Source organism: Zosterops lateralis (genome assembly GCF_965231275.1).
Source record: "Zosterops lateralis genome assembly, chromosome: 13".
In the NCBI taxonomy this organism is placed as follows: Eukaryota; Metazoa; Chordata; class Aves; order Passeriformes; family Zosteropidae; genus Zosterops; species Zosterops lateralis.
This window is the reverse complement of record NC_139773.1, coordinates 20,600,542-20,624,412: the sequence shown is the minus strand read 5'-3', so window position 1 is coordinate 20,624,412 and position 23,871 is coordinate 20,600,542. Positions and strand designations below refer to the sequence as shown.

Here is a 23,871-nt window from a genome sequence, read left to right as displayed (position 1 = left end):
TGAACACAAATGCTGCCAGGAAACCAGCCTTCCCCTCAAAGCATTGGTATTTGCACACAGCTGCAGTTCACACTGAAGTTACACATCCTTGGGGGAAAAAAAATCCTCTCTGCTCACTCACTCTCTCACACAGTAACACCCAGCAAGTTTAAGACCTGGCACTTCCCATGCATTACAGCTGTTTATGGTAGGACTGTGCCTGATGCAAAGTTTAAAAGCCCCTGACCATGGAAAAAGCTAGAAGGCTAGAGAAAGTGTTGAAGTTCAGATGTGAGATTGACAGACCAACACAGTGAAATGTCTGAGCCATGAAATGATAGATGAAAAAATACACATTGAGAAAAACTTTACACTTTTGAAGCAAGGAACTAAAGATTGTATGAGGATGGAGGAAAGCCTTCAGCCTATAGCACTTTCTGAATGAAGAGCTGTTGCCTTTGTGCTAGCTGACCACTAAAGTGAACGGAGAAACTCAAAAGCAGATTATTTATCCCATTACCATTTAAAGACACACAACACCTACGTACTCTTTGTTCCTGTCTCCCAGCAGTTCAGTTGTCAAGGTTCTTGTTTCTACCCCTAGTTAGGCAGGAGCCCATCTCCACTAAGACACGTTAATACCTATACTGTTATGACAGGGAAAAAAAAAAGCGAATTGGCAAAAACAAAATGATACTTGTCCAAGAAGTTCTTAGCACTCACTTCAGCAGCACCTGACTGAAATTAATGGAAAATAACAGCAAACTGGAGGATATACAACATGGTATTCTTCCAACAAACAGAAATGCCACTACCCTGAGCTTTTGCCAATGGAAAACACCCCTTCTGTAATTGACTTCGTGTTGAGCTTTACTCAAAGCAGAGTATTAGTGCTATTCAGCTCAGAGAAATGTAAGCATTTCTTTTTTCTCTGCACTCCTTTCCTGAAGGCATTTCCTCAGAGTAAATTTAGATAAATGAGTAGTATCAGCAGATACCACAATAGATCAAACATTTATTTAATCATAAAAGTCCAGCAGATAAAACTATATACAATAATCCATGCATACTGCCCGATTCACAAACATTTAAAACCTGTTTAAAACACAGTCTGCACGACAGTTGGACAGCAAGGCAGAGTTTCATTCAGTGAGGGACATAGTCGTGTTTATATTTTGGATGCTGCTTGTAGCCCACTCTCTCCCCAGCAATAAGGCTCTGGATCACCCACTCTTGCGAGACAACAGGCAGCCGTAAAGCTTCTGCACACTTCAAGACACCAGCTGGGCAGGAAAAATCAGTCACCACCACATCATAAACACCCAAAGCAATATCTGTACAGGAAGAAAGACAGGCACCTGTCAGGCAAAAAAAGAGGATTCTGCTCTGCAACAGAACATCATAGAAGCGTGGAATGCTAAATGATTTGGTTTGAGAGGAACCTTAAAGCTCATGACATTCCACCCACGCCAAGAATGGGGACACCTTCCACTGGACCAGGTTGCTTCAAGCCCCATCCAACCTGGCAGATGAGTGTGTTTCGCCACTATGAATCCCTAAGCAGTGAATTCTCATTGTAAAAGTTAAGACACATCTACAGAAACTGCACCTCACAAGAAAATATTCATTTTAGTCCAGATAAAAATTAGGAGAAAACCAGTAGCCAACAGAATAGGCATGACCCTGAGTCCTGACCTCAGGCTGTGAGTGCTAGGGCCTACATCACATATGGAGAGGAAGAGACAGCTAAATTCAGAAGGACAAGGGAAGCACAATTTGAGAGCAGTAGAAGGTCTAGGAGCAACTCTTGCCTATTTCCCTTTTCCACATAGGGTGGAAGCTGGTTTGCTGATGCTGAATTGCTGCAGCATCTCCTCTGCAAGACAGGTCTCCTAGGTGTAATCTATATACAGATTAGATTCGAATAGTGAGCATCTGCCCTTTGCCTTTCTTTCTGCTTACAGAGAGCCTTGTAAATCATCCCACATGGTTTTAAGCCATACTAAAGACCACAGTGCCATAGGATTCGCTGAGAAACTCGCCAGTGAGTACCTTTGTTGTGAGCATTTGAGTAATGCTGTTTAACAGACACTGCTCCCCCTGTCATGAGAATTTCAGACCACAGATCGAGGAAGTTCTCTTGCTGATCTGACACCAGGAGAACCCTCAGGTTATGGAATGGGTTTTCTCGTGGGTGCCTGTAGAGTAAAGAGAAATGCAGAACAGTAAGAATATCCAGTATTTGCTCCCTTATATGTATTTTGAATATCTTGCATACAATGACCCACTCTCTTACCACCATTCATGAAGTACTTGGAGTGACTATCCTTTGTTTATAGAGAGTAACACAGAGCTAGACAGTGTTGGTGGGGTGTGTGTGCAGCAACCTATATCCAAAGTTAAACTGAACTCTTTCCTAATCCTGAACCACCTTTTTTGTGCACATCCAAATTGCTTTCACTTTGACAGGGCTGAGCAGGAAGACATCAGTCTCCTGCCCAAAAGTCTACAGCTATCTACAAATTTGTGTCTGCCCCTCAGCTTGCCTAAGGAGTCTGACCTCTGTCATCGCAGAACAGACTTACTGGATTAGACTCCATAGAAAATGCAGAAGCTAGCTTCAAAATGTATCAAGGGAAAAGGAAATTAACATAGTATTGCTCTCCTTTATCCATTTCTGAGCAATTAGAGAAATTAGCCAAGGATGTGGAAAGCCTTGACTGAATTGTGTCTTCCTCATGAAAAGACTGATGCCTTGCTTACTTCCAGGGAGGCTCTGTTTTTTGTGTATATGGCACCCAAATTACCTTGGCACTAGAGGTCATTGTAAATCCAAGGAAAGGGATGTAAGTGCTGTTCTTATATGGAAGGGAAAGTATAGGGAGCAGTACTTGGGTCACCTTCAATATCTGTAGCTATTCAAGAGCCTCCCAAGTGTAAAAGGTCTGTCTAAGAGTCTGTAGACTCAGGTCATGGTTATTTGGCACTCACCACTCCAGCAATTTTTGCTCATGGAGACTATATCCAGCTGGCAACAGGTAATTCCGATAATTTTGAAGCTGGTTAGCATGACAGCTATCTTGGACCCAGACATGAGACACACAAGGGATCCCTCTGGCAAGGCACAGCAAGTATTTCCGAGTTCGACAATGCTGATCCGCAATTAAAAGACACTGGTATGCTGCATTACACTTCAGGGGAGAAGAGAGGGCATGTAAACAGGAGAGACTGCAAAATGCTTGCAAAAAAACCCTGAAATTATCCTGCTGCTAAACAGTTTAAAGAAGAAAATAACTGAAACCCTGATTTTCACAGGCATACTATGTGAAAGGTGAATTAGATAAAGGTAGTACTGATTTCAGGAAATGTTTAACAATATGCTATTCCAAGCTCTGCAGTTTGCAGGCAAAAACTCTGACTAGCAGATTTCGTATCATAGCTCTCTTCCTGTTCAGACAAAAGAGATGATTTACTTTTAGTCTGAGACTCAGTAAGTCACTAGACAAGACTGGTTTCTCAAGCAAGATGTTCCAAAAACAATTTACCCTCCTTATTAAAGAGTAAAAGCCACACTAAATTACAGTAGTTGTCCAAGAAGATCTGGAAAGTGAAGAGCTCTACCTCTAAGTGTTCCAAGGCACACACCTGTGGCGGGACCACATCTGGAGTACTTCATCCACTCCCATGTTCTGCAGTATACCAAAAACACCAGACATGCTGGAGCAGGTCCAGCCAAGGACCACTAACAGGCCAGGGCACTGGGGCACCTGACATACCAGAACAGGCTGAGAGAGATGAGCTTGTTAAAGATCAAAAAGGGAAGTCCTGGGTGGTCTTTTTAATGTGTATTCATAACTGATAGCAGGGTGTTCAAAAGATGCAGACAGACTCTTCTCAATGTTATCCACTCAAAGGACAAGAAGCAACAGTTACGAACTGAAATACAAGAAATTCCTGGGTTTTTTCCTAATTGGATCTAGCTGCCCAGAGAGGTCCTGATGTTTCCATCCTTGGCAATACTCAAAACACAACTGGACAAGGACCTAAGCAATCTGCTCTATTTGAACCCACTTTCAGCAGAGCTGTTGGACAACATAAACTACAGAAATTCCTTTAGTCTCAACTATTCTGTGACTGTTGCTATAGATCAGTAAGTGAACCCTTACCTGGGATTCATTGAAGTCTTCCAGGATATAGCCAGCTCCTGCTCGCAGCTGTTGTGCTACGTAATGTTTATCATACGGAGTCATCTCTAAAAAATCTACAGCAGAAAGTTCAATTTTTGACTATAATCTATGTGCTTATGTTCCTACACCTCAGTCTACAAAGCCCTCATCCCTTCCATTAAGGGATCCCAGCCATTCTCCCAAGAATATCTAGAGAAATTCATTGAAAGAATTTAAAAAAAAAAAAAAAAAAAAAAAAAAAAAAAAAAAAAAAAAAAGAAGGGGCGGGGGGGGGTGGCAGCAGAAAGGGCAGCCCACCAATAGCCAGATGAGCACCTTGAGCATCTTGTCACTTCTTCAATTGCATGAAACATGACACCAGCGAAGGCTAACTAAAGCAATCCATACATGCTTTCAAGTCCTATGCTTGCCAGCACTATCCCTTATTTCTCAAAACCTTCCTTCTAATATATACTATTCTGACACTGCTGATCTCACTAATTTTGACCCCTTTCTAAGCTTTCTGAACAGGCCTATGATCATTATTGAGGTTGGTCATATCTTAGGCCACAAGTTGGCTAAGTCAGAGACTGTCTCTTAGGTCCTTTCTACAAAGGATTGACAAGCAAAAGTGTAAACAAGTACTCACACAAATGTCTGATCAGACAGTATCCAGAATTTTTCCTAAAGACACAGCATTTCACTTGAAAATCCAATGGGTAAGATCTGCCTCACCTTCTTCCTCCTCGCTGCTCCCAGTGGGGCCATCTGATGACTTCTGGTGATTGATCAATTTGTCACTTGGTGTTGCCATGGTGAGAAGAAAGGCATAGCCCAAAAAGAGGGTCTTATTTTGGGGCAAAGGTCCATGGTCACCCTCCAGTACTGGGGGATCTGCAGCATCTACACCTTCACAGGTGCTTACAAACTCTCCACCTCTCACAGCCCCTGCAGAGAGACAGAAGCACCGTAAGTCTTCAAAGATATGTCTTACCTGGGGAATCTGCTCAACTCAGATATTTTACTGCAGGAGACAGAGCGGCAGGATTACACTAGGCTAGGTAGGGATCTTTTATTCTTTTGGTTGCAAAGAATCTCCATATGAAAATATGAAGGACTAAAGGGACAAGTTTGCAAGTCTTATCAACATCCTGAAACAACACTGACTGCTGTGAGGGTCCCTTAACAACTGTCAGGACTGACTAAGAGATAAGAAAGGAGAGAGACAAATCACATCATCAAAGTCAAAACACTTCTAAAAGGCAGAACTGAAAAGATGGCAAGTAAATACTCCGACTATGCTAAAAATATCTCTGGCTGCTGAATGCATCCAGGAAGAATCAATCTCAAACCATGCGGAACAAAAAAAACCAATCTCATCTACTTTTTAGTTATGTGAAGCAGAAAGATCAGTTACAGAAAAAACAGCGAGGAAAAAACTAGATGAATGCAAGTTCTCACCAGGCTTTATCACTGCTGACTTGCGGCCACGTTTAGCTGGGGATCGTTCATCTTCAGAAGCCATAAGTTTCCTTTTCCCAGAGAGTGAGGCTGGTGGGACACGTGGACTCTCCTGCCCTTTACGAGTAGGAGTTGTGCTGCTGCTGGAAGTGCTGGGAGAACCAAGGTTACTACGTCGCTTCCTCTTCCCCTCCACCAGATTATCTGCAATAGAGTATGCAGGGATTAGTCATTTTCCTTGTCTATTTTCCTCCCAGTACTGCTGGGACTTTGTATCAAAGCAGCCATCCACACCAAGTGTATGTAAGTACAGCAAGCATTACTGTCCTTAAAGCAAATCACTTTCCACAAGCCAGTCAATACCACAAAGTCTCTGAGGCCAAATAAAAGGATCTCAAAGAACTCACTCTAAAGTAGCAAAAGCATCACTAAATATCCAGAAACATTTAAACACTGGCAATTCTGATCAGCTAGAGTTACCTCAAAGGCACAAGACACAGAATAGCAGTCAGCAGCTCAACAGCACCTTTCCTTACCAAGACTGATGTCAGCTGCTTTGGTCAGGGGGGTGACAGGTTCATAAGGACCTAGCCCAAATTGCTCCCGGAGCTTATTTCCTTGTTCCAGAGACAGGATAACAGCTGCTCGTTTGTACCACTTCCTCTGGCCTTCCTTTTCAATGCAGTAGTATAGTTCTCCAGACTCCTTCCGGTGTCCCTTCACCACACCTGACAACACAGCAAGTAACAGCTGTTAACCAACCATACCCATGCTTCTCATCCTCCTGGAACAAGCACCCATTTCCCACTACATTCAGAAACTCAGAAAACCAAGGATGAAACTCAAGCACTGCTCTTACCTGCACTGAAGTACTCATCCTCAGAGAGTGCAGTCACCTCTGTCTCCAGTGGGATAGGATCACAGAGCAAAATATCTTTTCCTAGCACATCACACTCATATCCATCATCAAAGAGCAGCTTGTACTTTCCAGCTCCAACATCTCGAGTAATCTTCCCAGAATAAAAGTACCCATTTGAGGACCACTTTGCTACAACCCTGAGGCCCACAAAGGTGTTTCCAGTCGATGAGTCTGCAGAGTCCAAAGGACCAGTCCCCACTTGTAATGGGATTTCTGGGGAGTCACTTCGACGTAAGGCACAGAAGCCAGAAGTGTCAGATTTCTCTCCTCCATCTGGCAGGCGAACTGAACGAGTAAATGATTTCTCCTCAGGTGATGCTGTAGTTGAGAGGTCCTCCATACCTGGCAGTCCAGCCAAATCTCTGTAGAAAAAAGCAGTCCAAAATAGGGGAGGAAAAAAACAAACAAAAAAAAAAAGACAAAAAGCATTCCCAGAAGGATCTGCAAAAACAATTACTAAATATAAAGTACTTGGGTGAGGTGCTTGCAGCTGCTACACGATATCACAAAAACTAACTTCTGAAATACTCAGTACTCCTTTTCCTCTAAGACATTAATACAGAAGTTCCCCATTCTCTTGCTTGCAATAAATTAAAGTTACAGTCTCCTTTTTCCAGGGTACCTTGTTCCTGTTGTTCGAGATGGTGGGCGTCCTCTTCTTCCTCGTCCACGAGGTGTCACAGGTGCCCTGCCAGCCTGACGAGTGCCAGGCATGGAGTCCTCCTCTTCCTCACAAGGCAGTGCACCTGCCTGGCCAACTCTGAGCGGTGATGCAGGCTGCCCAGCTCCTTTCCTAGGGCTAGAGAATTTATGAGTTAACTATTTTGAGAAGACAAGCCAGCTCACTAGGATCCTCCCATTTTCTTGACCATCTCACAGTTTGCCTCTTTGCTGCTAAAATGCAAAGCAATACCTCACAAGGAAACAAGGTACTTCTTTAGGAAGAACAGATGCAAAAGCAAATACTATCTCCTTATTTCTGTTCGTCAAGCCAGATCTTTCTCAGAAAACCTTTGATTTAGGTCTGCCCTGCTTCACACTCACAAGCCAGGTGCTCATTTTCTACAAAACCTCTCCTCTTTTCTCAAGACTCTGCGTTTACCTCAATTTTCCTCTGCCAATGGGTAAAGCAAATTCTCCAGTTTCTGTCCCACACACTTTCCCTCTGACAGCTCCAGTTCCTCGCCCTGAGCTGCTGCTGCTGTGCATGGCAGAGTGACCACTGCTTCCTCCACTGGATGTACGGTGAAGACTTGAGGCCTTAGATGAGAAGGAGCTGACATCACCAAGGTCCCCTGAGGTCAGCGATGAGCCCCCTGCAGTTCTAGAGGAGGACATGTCAGTCTCACATTCCTGGCACTCCACTACAGGCTCCTCAGTTTCCTTAAAAGAAACAAAAAGATTTGTCTAAGATGATGCAAGTCCCAGATGCTTTACAATCACCAGTCCACGTGCAGTCCAAGGTGCAGACAAGCTAGAACCACATTCATGAAGCTGATGACAGTCACACAGGCTTCAGTTTGGGCTAATCCATGGTAGATAGTGCATCTCTCACTGAAGACCTGCAGCTGCTCTGCATCAAGAAGTCACATTGAGAACTCAGCCAGCAGTGTTGGGGAATGCATTCAGTGCAGGTAGCACAGGGCTGCAAGTGCAAGCTGCATGTTGAACTCTGTGGGGCAAGAGCCCCAGGCAAAAGGCTGTGGAACCTGGACACTCAGAGGCACAGCAGGAACAGACAACCCCCAGACTTTCCCACACTTTTCCAGCTTAGACTGTAAGGGTATAAAAGCCCAGGGTGTCCTCTGTTTGAGGTCTCTCCTTGGAGGCACCAGCTCAAGATGTTATTTTGTTATTTATTTATTTCAACAATATTTAATTATTTTAAGATCCAGGTATCTAGACTCTGCCATGGGAAACCTGGGGTCCAGCCGGTGAGGAAACCTGATCTGACCGTGCGAGTGTGGCGTGTGTAGGGACTCAAGTAGGGCACCCATCAGCTCGCTGGAGCTGTCCACTGTGAAGGGCCCTCAGTCCCAGCTCAGGTGGTGCAGTTGTGCCTGCCAGAGTGGCTCCTAGATGGTTGGACAGGGAAGTTTCCTTTGCAACAGTGCAGAGCATGGCTTGGTATCCAACTAGTCTGGCTTTGAATAATTCCCACGCTTCTAGAGTGTGAGACTGCAACAAATACATGAGACACTAGGAGTCTTTGATTGTTTATAATCTAAGACCAGCTTCAGACAGCTTGTCATCTAGAGTTATTAAAGCTTTATGGATATAAAACCACGCATCTACAAAACAGTGATATTGAGTGTTGGTAGATAAAGTCGAAATGGTTATATGATTGTGATTACACAAACTACGTAAGCATATTTCAGGACACTTAATTCTCCGTTTTTATGTTACAATAAGGAATTTCACGTGTAGTATCAGTTGTAAAAGTATTGAACTAGTTAATCCTTTTGCATCATTACTCACTGTGACTACGCAGCACAAGACTCTCAGGTTATTTACCTTTATAGAACAGCAGTCACATTTTATTGCTAACAGGCTGATGTGATTACTATCAGCATTTCTCAGCTATCTTTCGTGATTCTCTAATAAAAGGCTGGTTTGCTCTTCAGTTTTAAGTTGGTTTTTGAAGACCTCTTACAGAATCTGGTACACAGGACTCAAAAGATGTGGTTAAAAATGACACTGAACTGCGAAACAGGGTAAATTATCTTACACAGTTCAATTTTACAGGGAGAAGTGATTTTTGCTTACTAATCAAATTTCTGCTCATTCTGAAATATCTCTCTTCTTCCAAAATTCCAAGACTTTTAAAATAATTGGATGCAGATAGTTAAATCTTTTGTTGAGTTCTTTGGGACTTGAATGTGTCTTCAGAACACATGGCATGAAATATACCAGAATCAAAACCACAGCTTTTGCCATTCACTAAATGAAGCCTTGTCATCACAGCACAGAGATTTGTTCATTCAACTTATTTTCTGCAACCATAACACATTCTCACTTTAACTATTTCTATTTTTCTGCCAATAATTAATTCCATTTAACCACAAAAACAGGAACTTACCTCAACTACCTTTCTTTCCACCTCTGCACCATTGATGTAGTAAACATCTGTTATAACACGCGTAACAACAGTGCGCACTTCTCGAATGGTTCGCGTGTGGCGACGCTGAACTCGGCCTTTGGGTGGGTGAAGAAAGTTAAATTCCTCCTCTCCCTGCAATAGAGAGGATACAGTAAAAACAAAACAGGCCACAACAAAAAGCAAACTATTTCTGAACAGGGCTACTTCTGCAGTACAGTTTCTTCATACCATGTAAAGTACAGGAATAGGGAACCTTTAAGCATCTTGTTACCAATTAATGAAACAACACAAGAAACCCTAAACATAGGAGAACTGAACCCATTTTGCTGACAAGTAGAGGAAGGGAAATCACAGCAGTCCAAGGAGGAAACAACAAACTTGTTTAGCGTTCCTTCTGATACTCTTTGATTGAGTAGACCCTCAGACATACCACATCAATCTTGCACTGGCTTTTTATGGCCCTGTTAATCTCTTATTTCCCCCAGGACACATTAATCTTAAATCAGGTTTAGTAAAAAAGAATTTTTCTAGTCTTTCTGTTGATAAAAAATATACAGACTGTAACAGCCCAGCAGTGGGGGGTTTTGAGTCTGCAGTACTTTCTGAAATACTAATGTGAAGTTATTCATCTTGTTAGAAGGTTTCCCTGGAGGAGTTCTCCCTTCATGTGTTTATCCATTGATATCAGATGGAATGAGAGAACAAGCCATCAGAAGTTGGTTGATGCAAAACAAAAGGCATCAAACCCTTCACTCAAAATTTCATGCAACACCTACCAACAAAAGTAAAGAAATTTTTACAGTGTTAACTATATCTGCGCCCAAAAAAAACTCCAGCCCCACAGAAAAACAATCAACCAACCAATCAAAATTTGTCACATTTTCCATTTTTCAGGACAGCTTGTGACATTAACATTTTAAAGTGGTCCTTGGTCTTTTTTTCAACAGAAAACCAACTATTAATGAATTTTCTGGCTGAAGGGATACTTTACTGTCCTAAAGCAGTTAAGTACAGGCAGTCCTCATCCCACCTGACTGTGCAAAGAGTCCATGTCATCTCCAGAGGCGTTGACAAGCTTTTCCCCACTCTCGTCGGTTTGAATATTCACATCTTGTTGCCCAGGTCTTTGCCCAGACATACTGGTTCCTATTTCCACCTGTCTACAGATTTCTTCTGTTTGTGTTGCTGTTGTAACAGTTGTTGGAGTAGAAAGACAGTCTGCTGTAGTTTGGATCCCTTTATTCTTGACGTTTTGCCGCCTCTCTTCACTTTGATCAATTTTAACAGCCTTACTTTGTTTTCTCTGCATTCTTCTTCTGTCTTCTGCCTGAGGGCTTACAACATCAGTCTCCATAGACTCTCCATCTTCTGCACCAGAAGATTGTTGATGACAGTCCTGCTGCATCCTCTGAGGAACTACGATCTGCCCATGACTGTCATCTGCCTTCTGTTGCTGGTACTGCCAATCACTGGGATTTGTATGTAATTCAGTATCTTCTTGTGTGCCAGGAAAAACGAACAGATCCCCCCTGAAAACCAGTTACACACAGATCAAAACTATTGAAAACAAGACAACCAATATGCAGCCACTCAAGTGAAAGCAGTCTTTAAAAAAAAAAAAACAACACCTTGGCAGTCATTCAATTGCTTCTTACAATTGCACAGAACTCAAGAGAGTTCAAATAATAAAAAATAAAATAATGATAAAAAGTAATACACAGGATAGTAAAACATATGGCTGACACTGTACAGAACTATGTGCTTTTTGAAATACAAAATTTCTTGCTACACTCCACACATTAGGCACCAACGATGCAACTTTCCAGAAGAATGCCATCTTGAAGTTACTTCAGGCTGCTCCAGTGCTTGATTGGCTTGAAACTGATCATCACATGTAGCAAGAAGACCCAGCAGCATAAACACAAATGCTGTCTAATGTTTTCATTAGAATTTGTCTGCTCTGCCAACAGTACTGCCTCTGCCAGGTACTATATGGGATGCTATGCCAAGCCAAGCTACAAGTATGTATTTGGCTTTCCTCGGGCACTTGAGGAGTTTGAGGAGTGATTGTCTTCCCTTCCGGCTGTGCCTCACCCAGTGCTGGAACTCCCTATTCCTTGCGTTCTTTAATGTAACTGTTGAAACTCAGGTTACTCTTTCTACATAGACCAAGGCCTCACTGTCCAATCTAAAGATAGAATGGAAAACACTGAAGCAGCAGATTTCTACTTCTACTTCTCCAGGCAGCGCCCTCGTCACCACAACATATGCAGCTGTACAGTCGTTGGAAGGGAGACAATAGCAGCAGCAACAACAAACAAACAAAACTGGTCAAAAGATCTTAGAAGAAGAGACAGAAAAGGTATTAAAACAGCCTTAAATATGATCTCAATTTTCTCAAACCCAAGACTTCACTGAAGCATATTGGTCTTCTGGAATCTCGTGGCTGCTCAGTCGAAAGGTAAGCCTGATAACCATGTGAGACACAAACATACAGATTTAGTATACTTACCCATTGTCCCCAACCTTCTAAGTCACCCAAAGAAAATGGCTTAGTGCAATTTCTTTGATGTAGAAAACGCATATATGGATATAAATCCAACTAAGACTGGCAGGCAAAGACTGTGAGGAGTTACCTAAATGGAGGAGTGGAAAGACCATGACCTCTGGCCTCATCCTCTCGACGAACTTCACAGACACGACTAAACACAGATGATGTTTTCTGGGAGCTAGCAGTGCAGATATAAAACAAACAAACAAAAATGCATCAGGAAGTGAGAAAAACCCTCATACAGCAAAACAAGAACTCTCTAGATCCTTGTGAGAACAACAAAGAGTATTAAGTTTGTTGACCTAGACAGCCACAGAACGAGTGAGAGGATCTGTCTCAAAGATCAAGAAAGAAGCTGCAACTGCACAAGCATTTCTGTAATTTCTGCAGACACCCTAACAGCCAAGAGTAATGGAACGATTCCACAAAACGTGTGCAGCACCCATCAGGGAGTTTCAGCATTTACTGCCTCTGGTAACCACCAGGAGATACAGACCCTTTATGGCTTACTTCTCAGGAGTTTCATGACACCACAAAAATACTGGGAATGACAGTCATAAAGCAGACCCTGAGAGTTCATGTTCATCCCATACCTACAATGGTAAGTCATCCTCAACCAGTGAGAAATGACTATCACTCTTCCTCAGCACTGAGGCACAATTACCATCTAGGAAGCACGCCTGCAATGCCTGTGAGTTTATTCCTAAATTTTCTCACTACTTCAAACCACTATGCTTCACTCAGATGACTACAGGTCACTGTCTTCCTACAGAGATTTCTGTTAGTACTTACATGCATTACTTCCTGCAAGCATCAAGCAATGCTAGATGTTAAATGTGAGGTAAGATAGACACATACGAATCAAAAGACCAAGGGAATAACTCAATGTTTTGGTTAACATGTTAACCTGTGATTTCTGTATATCCATTAACTGATTATGTTTCTATCAACTTTACACCAAAAAGACAATTCTCTTCCAGAACTTCTCAGAGATTCTTCCCAGAAAATTGCACCATGAAAGAAAGCAGAAACCCATACATTCGAAATTTAAGAGATAGATAAGGCAGATTTGCACTCTGGACTGTACAAGTCATAAATTTCTGTCTTTAATCAGATGGAGGCAAAATGCTGACATTAGTAGGAACCATAGAACCCATAATGAACAAACAAGTGGGGTTCTCACTTTGCCTATGTAATTAAAACGTGCTGCAAGAGCTGAGGAGCTAACGTCAGGTCTGCTATTAAAATATTCTTTGCTTCTTTGTCTCCCTCTAATTTTTTTTATTCTGCAGCTGATAATGTGTGGAAAAAGGATCTACCCAGACCTTTGTATTAACTCTGCCCAGCAAGAAACCTGGTTACCTGGCAGCAGCCTCAGCAGCAGCAGAGGATCCATCTTTCCTGTCACTGGCTGCAGGCTCTGAAACAAGAAGGAAAGGAAGGATGATTTTGGCATCATCCAAAAACTCTCCTGACCTTTCCCAGCTCCATACACTCAGTGAGGAGAGGCTGAGTAACACTGGACGAGGGGTGCCCAGGCTTCCCTGTGCAATTTGTCAGAACAGACCTAGTTTCTACAAGTTTTACCCTATTAGACTGAATGCCACTGTTCTGATTAAAATCCTGTTGAATTTTTTTTGTCCAGATTATGGACAGGTCCAGAGGAAGCAACAAAGGGGATGAGAGGACTGGAGAATCCCTCCTACACAGACAGGCTGAGAAAGCTGGGTTTGTTCAGTCTGGAGAAGAGAAGGCTCCAGAGACACCTCACTGTGGCCTTTCAGTAAAGGGAGCTTAAAAAAAAAAAAAAAAGGGGGGGGGGGGAAGGGAGACTTTTTCCATGGGCAGATAGCAATAGGACAAGGGAAAACAGTTTTAAATCACAAGACAAGAGATTTAAATTAGATGTTAGGAAGAAATTCTTCCCTGTGAGGGTGGTGATGCACTTTCACACACTGCCTGCTGTGGCTGCCCCAACTCTGGAAGTGTCCAAGGCCAGGCTGGATTGGGGATAGGAGCAACCTGGCCTAGTGGAAGGTGCCCCTGTCCATGGCAGGGGGTGTTGGGACTAGATGATCTCTAAGGTCCCTTCCAACCCAAACCATTCTATGATTATATTTTCTTTTATACATATATATACAGACAATTTTTTTTCCCTCCCAACACAAGCAAACTTCACTTCCTGTCCTGTGTACCATTGCCACTCTACATCAAAATTTTTAGTCTGCTGGAAATACCTTTCCTCACAACAGAGGCCTCTCCTCTTACTTCATCCTTGCTTAGAGCATTGCAGAAACAGAGAAACAAATTTAAGTGACACTGCCCAAAGAGAAAAATGAGAAAAATTACAGGCACTCAGAGACTGTCTTGGGGAATGCCACTGAGAGGTTTTGAGTTAGGGCTGAGATCCAGTAGGACCTATACACTTCAGGTTTCATCCTCTTACTTTCCAAGCTGAATGGCAAGGACTCCTCGCTCCCGTCATTCACAGGGGTAACAGGGTTCATTCGCAGTGAAAGTTTTGCATCTGACTCAGGAACCACACCAGACTCTCCTTTCTCACAGACTTCTGACACGTCTGCTGATGCCACTGCACTTTCCACAGTGACATTGTTGGTCCCCATTGTGCTCTCTGCTGTAACATCACTGGTTGCTATAGTGCTGTCTGGGCAAGTATCATCCACTGAAAACATAAAAACAAAAACAAGAAACAAGAAGTAGCTACTGTCATTCACATTGCTGGGGCTGAGGTCCTACTTTTGGTTTGAAGACACTTCACCGCTTGAATTATTAGTAATGCTGCAAGTAGTGGAAATTCCTTTCAAAAAATGTGGAGCACGAAAATTCTGTAGCACAGGTATTACCTTCAGTTTGTGACAGAATAATCATCTATTCATCTAGCACTTGCAGGGTGCTGTTTTGTGAACCTGTCAACCTAGCAGAGAAAGTCCTGATAAAAGATGATAAATACTGGAAGTAATCTTCTTGTAGTCTAAGCTCTTTTGCTACTCAGAAGGCTCTTTCACATTCTTTAATGGAGTTGTATGCAGGACCACAGCAAGTGCAAGGAAGACATGCTCCATACCACCCTGTACTCAGGGAGCAAACACCTTCGCCAGAGACTGAGAAAACAGGACAAGGAAACTGTGGGGAAGGGAATAAGCCCCTCCCACAGAATGGGAATGGACCAATGTTTTTTGCCAAGGTAGGTTTGAGTTATCCTATTAGATCCTGAGCCAAGAATCAAAAGCTTCCAGGCTTTCATTGCACAACAGAGCCATTTGGGTCAAACTCACCAATTGGTGTGCTGTGTCTCCTGGGTCCCATTTTGAGATGGCCAGTAAGAGGTGGTGTTATGCTAGTTAAGGACTGAATGACATCACCCTCCTTCGGCAAAGTAAAATGAAACAGGGTTCCTAAAAGACACATGGCACCAGAATTAGTAATTTCAAGCATCTACTTTAGTTGAAATTTCAAAAGCACAAGGTCACAACATTTTAAATTATTCAAGCTGCCCTGCATTTCTACCATAAAATAGTGAAAATCAGGGACAGGAATTAAACCACAGGGGAAAATAGCAAAGTCATGTTCTGCATATAACACAGTAAGGTGCAGTGCTGCTCTTAAGAGAGACTTCTCAACTTGCATCCAATAGCAGTGCTCCCTGAAAACACTGAGGATTGTATACAGCTGTCCTTGACATTATTCAAAATATACACCTATGAACTACTAACCTAAATTCACTTACCACTGGAAGGACTGGGGGATTTAGAAGTTGCCTTCTCCTGTGGCTGCATTTGCTCTTCTTGCTCCAGATTCCTTGTAGTAACAGTATCCTCCATATTCTTTGGCACCTGATTCTTGTGCTGAACAACTCGCGTTTCAACCCCTCTCTCTTGAAGTGATGGCTGATTGCTTATTATCATTACCTGCCCCAATTCTGAACAATCTGAATCTTTTTTGGCACACAATGCCACTTCTGATTGGACATCACTCTTTAACTTTGGAAGCAAATTGTGCTGCTCCAGTAACTCCCCTACAGAAGGCTTAGCTAAAACTTCATTGAGTTTTGCCATGTTTTCTGCAACAGCCTTAAAAGACAGTTTATCCATATTCTTCACCTCCCCAGTGTCAAAAGTACAACCTTTCAAAGCTTCTTTTCCCTGACATTCTGGTCTAATCTTTTCTAATTCCTGGGTTATTTTTTTGCTATTTTTACAAGAACCATTCACTTCTGTATCTTCATGACACTGTCCTTCCCTTTCAAGAATAAACTCATGAGAAAGTGTTATATTAACAAGAGACCTATCATCCTTTAATTGCTTCTCTTTTACTTGCAGTTTTTCTTCTTGTTCTTCACACTGAGTCTCAGGAACTGCCTCAGGTTTGGAAGTCTCTCGAGCATATGATAGAATCTCAGGCAGATCAGACTGATCTGCAGCAGCCTGACTTCCAGAAATACACTCCTGATGAACTGTAGGGGCTAATGGCCCATCTCCTGCAACACCTGCACTAACAGACTGTCCTACAGGCATTTCTATAGCCTCTACATCCTCCTTTTTTGCTTTTTCACAGTTTTCAGAGGGTGCCTGATCACCTGCATTCACTTTTACTTTACCATTCTCCACAGAACAGAGTCTTGAGTCTGAGGCCTTGCATTCAGAAATCTCCTCCACCTGTGTGGGCTCACTGTCTTGGCCTGTGCTCAGAGAGCCTGAACTGATGTCTGTATTCGTGGGCTGGCTACATGCACTTGCAGAAAGCATTAGTTTACAGGACTCAGGAGGCTGTGACACAAAGTCATCTGTAGACATCTTTGACAAAGCATCTGTGGATCCAGAGAGATCTCCTGGTAAGCTTAAAGGGGTTAAAGCAGCAGTTTTTTCTTCTCCTTCAGGCTTCTTCTCTGGAGTCGGAGTTGGAACAAAGATATCCTAAAATGATAAAAGTGGGACATGGAGTATTAGAGCATCCCAAGTTGGATTGTTTGTTTATTATTCCTAAAAAATTACACTGAATTATGGATCGGAGCAAGTTTAGCACAAAACTACAGATAAAGAAACAACTAATAAAAACAAAACCAACCAACCAAACATCCAAAACTTTTTTTCCCACACATTTATATGAACCATGACTGACTTGTTTTTGCTGAGAAAAATTATCACCACACATTACTATTTAGTACATCTGTGGCAAAGTCAGACACAACCCGTGGTATCTTTCACTACCAAATCACAAAATACAGGGCAAATATGGCAAATTAGTAGCTATTTTTACTGAAACAACCATGAGCTCTGGAAAGATTCTCTGTGATATCTACTACATTAACACAAATGCTAGTTTCAGCTAAGGAGAAGCACTGCTTCACCTAGTGAAGTTTCTAGCAAGTTCATGACATTCATAATATTAAGTTATAAACCCACAAACTGTCTGAACAGTTATAAATTCCAGAATCAAAATGCACAAAGGAAACAGAAGAGAGTAAGAATAACCAACTTGAAAAATGCAGTAAATAAATTCTTGCCTTGTAGGAGAATAAAAACACTTTATTATGGAACAGCTTCCCTTTCTCCACAAAAAATCATCCCAAGGTATTGTCTGATAAAAAAACTAATTTATGATGCAATTTGAGATGCAAGGATGCCCCAGTTCAGCATAAGTAGGCAGCACAGTCTAAGACAACAGCTTCTATGTCCTGTAACTCACTGTGCCCTCCTAAGTTGTTCTGCATTTTCTCTGCAGGAAAAACTGCCACATGGTATAATTAACATATAACTGTGACCATTGGGAACAGGGAAGTTCATGAGAATCAGCTTAGTAGGGAAACTCAACACAAAAGAACAGAGGTTGACTCAAACACATCTTCTGCATCAGCCATATAAAAACATCAGAAAAGCTATCTACATGAACCCTTACATGAGAGAACTCTGGTTGAGATGGTATAGGTAAAGCTCCAGGAAAGAAGGTTGGGGCACTCTGGGACACTGGAGTTGAAGCCTGTGGCTGTACAAGACGTCTTGGAGGGTTACAAGGGAGGGCCATCTCCACCAGCATATCTCCTCTCTGCTTTTGCATTAGTTCTCTTCCTTCTGCAGGGACAGATATATCCATTTGTTCATCTGGTTTGAAAGAGCAGAAAAGATATTAGCACTAACTTCTTGTGTTATACCTAAGTTTCCAACATTCTATTAAAAGATTTGTCTTCAGTGGTGTATTCAACTTTTAAAAATCTTGTCTCCAGGGGCATTCTTTTGGTAGGGGAAAAAAAATCAACAAAGAATCCGTATTCTTACTTTCTAAGGGAGAAACAAGTGTTTTGCTACAAATTCATATGACTATTTTGCTACAGGTCTAGAACTACAATTAGAAAAAAGTGTCTGAAATTTATAAAAAAGCATTTTTCTGAGGTATTTCTTTTCCTTTTGCTATCTTTATTAAAATGCAACCAAATTCAGACCCCAGCTAACAAAATATCTGTTCTCACAGTATTTCACTCTATGACAGGAGTCTCTCAGAAAGGAGTATCTCATTTTGTATCATACTAAAAGCCTGCACGGATGGATAACTTATCCCTGATGGTAAATGTGTGCTTAGAGAACATATTCAACAACCAACATATTATATCAAATAATTTCAATTTAGGCATCACAATTTAGGATACACACTTGGCACGTGAAAGGTTTTACAAATACTGTAGAAGTTGAGTATATAAGGTAAAAGAACTTAAATGATGTGATTCTTATCTGTCCTTTCTATTGCTCTTCTATTGCTCTAACAGTATAGACTTAATATAATACAGGTTTCTGCCTGTAGCAAGAATGGCTTGTCTCTAAAGAAGGAAGATAATTGCCAGCAGAAATCTGTATGCCATACATACATAGCATTTCCCATCTTTCAAGGGAAGGGGCACTAGCCAACAGTACTAATTTTATTACGATAGCTATGCAGGAAATATCAATACCAGATAGAGAATACACAGAATCATAAACAACAGAGCCACAAATACAGATCTCCCTTCATCTACTCCTTCTCTATTCTCAGTGCTGCTGTACTTTTTAAGTATAATTTTAACAGACTGAAAAGGCTGCAAGCTCTGACTAAGCCAGTATACAGAAACATGAGCACAGACAGCATGCAAAAAAATGTTACCTTTTTCTTGCTCCTTTTCAGTAGGACTGCTAGGGACAAGGGCACTGGGTCCAAAGGAGACAGGAGGAGGAATAACTACGCCTGAAGAGACGCTGCAGATCAAAAGGAAACATGGAAATGAAAACCACTCCTCATTAAAAAATGCATTAAGTTCTCCTTCTGTCAGGCCCCTGCTTGTCACAATAGGAGTTTCTTATGAAAGGCGAGTGTCAGGTGTTCACCATTAAGAGACTATTGACAGGGATCACATGGTCACCATTAGCTCATTTCATTGAAAATAAGGCCATGCTCCTCTCATAGTGCAAAATTAAAACACTGATTGCTTAAAATCAAGCACAAGTCCTTGAATAATGAAGTGAGTAGGAGGAATGCACTACTGCAATTAACTTCTTGAAAGAGTTTGGGGATTTTTTGCTTACATGGGATGACCCTCCTGTACAAGGAATGCCTCTCCAGAGAGCTGCAGGACTTGCAGACTGTGGGCAGGGGTGCACGCCAGAGAACTTCCCTCTTCCACCCTGGTTATCGGACAGATGCTCTTTGTGGTGGCTTCGAACAAAAGGAAATAATGATAGAAATATAGTCAAAAATTAGTGATCAGGAAATTCTGAGGAATTTAACTCATGCTATTGCACAGCTCCTTTTCAAATAGGAAATGACTGATTTTAGGAATAGGAAAAGCTGATTTTCAGAGCTGGTGAAGGACTGCACGTTACAGTTCAGTATGTGAAATGTGAGCACAAAATAGTTCAGATGAAAACGAAAAATTGAACCGATTTTAGACTGTACAAGTCTTCCTGCCTGGGAATTTTTAAAAAATCCCCAATGGCTCCAATATTGGCACACCTGATCCAGCACTAGAATGCAAATATAGGCAAGGTTCTTGTAAGAAAAGACACCTTGCACTGTCCACTGACTCAACATGGGGAGAAGGTTGTTATTTAATCTTCTGGATACAGAAGGCTCATTCACAAGATCAGACCAGAATAGACACACCTGGGGAAAGTTTGCCTACACTATTTATCCACACTGATGTGTCCTTACAAAGGCTGAACATAATTAGTTTCAGAAGAGGGTAAAAGTTGGGATTTTGGTTTTGCTCTTCAAGGGGCACAGAAAGAAAGGAAATTAAATGTATTTAACAAGCCAATAACCATTCTAACAGGAAATGACATTTAGACATTATTCCATATTATAGTGAATGAGGCTGTGGCCTTTCATTTCCAAAGGGTTCACAATTTTAGCAGGAAGTACATGAAGAATACTCATGGCACTCTACACCCTAAAACACTACGTGTCTATGAAGATCAAGTAGGTATGATGTTTATAACTATCTCTGGGATGGACATTTTGGTTCTGCTTGTCTATTGTTACCTGTTGCATGATTCTCAGGAAACATCTCCTCCTGAGTTGACAAGATATCTGATTCCTCATGACCAGAACCAAGGGATTCCTCAGTTTTACCAGCATCACTGACAGGTGTTCTCCTTCTGGTATGCTCTTCTGCTCCCTGCAGAGTTCTGGAAATACAAGACAGTGTCTTTGACTGAGAAATTCAAAATATGAAGTTAAGACCACAACATTGAAAGAAAATCTATCAGTAACAAAGCAACATTTTTGTCCTTAATAAGTTATACTTTCAGAATTGTTTTTTAGGTTTTCTACCAATCTAAGTGATCCTTAAATGGAATGCATATTGTTCGGTATTTCTACTCAATGCAAATTCTAGGAATTTCATTTCACCTCTTTAACGTTATTTTGTGGCAGAATACAATAATACAAGATGAGCTAAATATTATATAAATTTTATACCAGATAGAATAAATACCATTCAACAAACTGAAGTTTCACACTTTAAAACAGTTAAAACCATAACGCTTACAATAGCAAATACTCAAAAGCATCCTGGAATACCCACCACTTAGCCTCCAGATTTCTCCTGTGCAGCCAAAGCCCATGCTACAGTGATTAAGTTATTTCAAGATAACTTCTGTGACTTAAAATGTATTATTGCTTCCAGTATATTCCAGTCATACCATTTTAGGAAAATTACTGGCATATTTTATTACTCAGTGAACTCGCCCTTATAAACAAACCTATCAATATCTTTGTGTTTAGGAGTTTGACATCACACGTTTTCTCACCAAGGAATGCTGAGAGCACTCCTTAGTCAGCACTGCTGCAAAAAAGGTCTCAGCAGTATGTAATCTTTCCCTTTACCTTTCTCTTTTGCCTTGAACCCTCTCTCACATCTAAAAATCTATTAAAAAATACACAAATCAGCTTCCAGAATGTCCAGAAAAGACCTACAGAGAAGAAAGACTGTTTCACCTTTCAGACTTCTCTGCCTGGCTTTCCAAAGCAGTATGTGCTTCTGTGCTGGAGTCAGTTTCTGTGCTGTCCCCACAAAGTTCTAGGGAGAGACAAAAGAAAAATATTTGTTACTCACATCACCTGGATTAATATACAAATAAGAAAACGTAAGTCTGTAATGTACACAAATACCAAGGCAAGCCTTATATGAAAAAGAAAAATTTGAACTATCTATGATAGCAAGAAGAAAAAAAAAAAAAAAAAAGAGGATGAGGTTTTTACCAGGGAGGGAATTCAGTATCAGATTGTGTAAATATTCTGAAAACAAATTAGGAAAGAGAAGTGAAAAAATCAATGATAGCATCCGGACAGGTGTAAGAAAACAAATTAATTAGCCAAAGGAAAGAGAACTTTTCCAATACCAGTGAGCTGTGAACTCATTCCTGAAAATTATTAATACTGTATTTCCTGTCAAAAAAAGTAACATTTATCATTTAAAGAAACCAGATACAATCTACACAGCAGCAAAAAGACATCTATGACCATTTTCACTTACCATATTTAGACTCGCTCTTCACAAGTCTGGAAGAAAGGACAACAGGTCCAGAGTGAAGATGATGCCCAGCATCACTCTCAAAGTCCTGGCTCTGCGACAACTCTAGAACTCCAAACTGCAGCTGTGACGTGCCTGTATCTAACACCAGACACTCATTACAAACATATATTAAAAAAAAAAAAAAAAAATTCAAGAGCCATCTATCACTTTTACAAGGGTAAAAGATATACCTTTCTAACATGCAAAGTATGTAGGCTATTGGTGAAACATTGAATAAACTAACTGATCTGATCTCAGCTGTAATAATTAAAATACGGCAACAGAACAGGGACAGTGGCCATTAATTCAGAAATCTGTATTAATCAGCAAGGGCTTATGTAATGCCATTAGGAACTGCAGCAGACTTTCATTCCATGAAGAGAAAATAATCTTGACAATACACAGCCTGTGTCTGAAAATCCTCTGATGACAACGACCATTATGCCAGTTCATAATAAGGCTCCATTTCCTAACGATCACAATGCGTCCCTGCCTCTTCTAAGAAGACCACCTTCAGCACGTCCTGAAGATCAATTCTAATAATTAATTACCCATTTAATTTTTTTTTTCAAACACCAAAACATACAAATCAATTTCCAGAAAAGGATGCCAATTTCTGACCTATTACTACCGGCAATTATTATTATTATTATTATTACCCCTGGTGAGACAAGTGAGTCAGCTCAACTGAAAAACTGCAGAGACGGTCGATCTGATTCAAAACCCAAAAAACCGACCTGAAATGGGGAAGTTACCTTCTACACACGGCGGAGAAGCACAGTCCTCAACATCACCTTCACTTCGCTCCCCGGCTTTTCCAAGGGCACTGCAACAGAGAGACTGGCTACCATCCCGCGGGGTTCCTGCAAGGCCGCCTTCCCGCGGCTCGTGTTCCGAGGGGTCCCCTGGCACCGACCAGGCTCCAAGCCCCCCGCACGGCGCGGCCTGGCCGGGGTGGAGCCCCGAGCCGCCCTCTCGGCCCGTCCCCAGCACGACAGGGGTTCCCGCAGGCCGGAGAGGCGGCGGCCGGGAGCCTCTGGATGGCGGCCCCCGCGGCCCGGCCCAGTGCACGTACCTGTTCTCCCCCTCGGGCGGTGGAGGCTCCTCCGCGAGGCGGCCCCGCGGTCCCGCGGCGCTGGGACGGGCCGGGCTCTCCATGGGCCCTGCAGGCAGAGCGCCGTTAGCGCGGCCGCGGCACCCGGGCCCGCCGTGACCCCGCGCTCCGCCCTCACCTGCGAGTCGCTCCCGCGGCGCCCGGCTGTCGGCAGCACCGCAGACGATGTCCTGCAAGACAGAGGCGGGGGCCGCGTCAGGGCCGGGCCGGGGAAGGCCGGGCGGTGCCGCCGCCACGCCGAGCGCTCACCAGCACGGGGCTCGGGCTCCGCCGGGCTGGCGGCCGGGGGGCCAGCGCGCCGAGCCAAGCCCGCTCCGCGTCCGCCTCCGCGCCCTGGGGCTGCGAGTCCTCCACGATGAGCAGGGGCGTGTCCTGCTGCGAGAAGCCGGGGTCCAGCTGGGGGCTCCCGCCGCGCTCCATGCGGGACCCGCAGGCCGCCCGCCCGGCCGGGCCCTACGCCGCCCGCGCCTCGCCCGGCCCGGCCGCGCTTCCCGCCGCCGCCATCTTGCCGCCGCCGATTGGCG

The 23,871-nt window shown here is 42.6% G+C and overlaps 1 protein-coding gene across 1 annotated transcript; it reads right to left on the bottom strand.

Moving 5' to 3' along the window:
- Nucleotides 1–952: 952 nt before the first annotated feature.
- On the bottom strand, nt 953–23,767 carry TP53BP1 (tumor protein p53 binding protein 1; the record flags this gene model as incomplete). Its single annotated transcript, XM_083870680.1, has 26 exons — nt 953–1,313; nt 2,032–2,177; nt 2,971–3,170; nt 4,146–4,240; nt 4,881–5,093; nt 5,607–5,810; nt 6,143–6,334; nt 6,466–6,887; nt 7,148–7,324; nt 7,628–7,908; nt 9,605–9,757; nt 10,656–11,154; nt 12,262–12,354; nt 13,539–13,596; nt 14,623–14,859; nt 15,473–15,592; nt 15,925–17,110; nt 18,093–18,295; nt 19,326–19,417; nt 19,745–19,874; nt 20,700–20,845; nt 21,657–21,738; nt 22,195–22,332; nt 22,989–23,059; nt 23,309–23,517; nt 23,597–23,767. 26 exons carry the CDS (start codon nt 23,765–23,767, stop codon nt 1,126–1,128), a joined length of 5,706 nt encoding a protein of 1,901 aa, XP_083726806.1. The 3' UTR covers nt 953–1,125.
- Nucleotides 23,768–23,871: the final 104 nt, after the last annotated feature.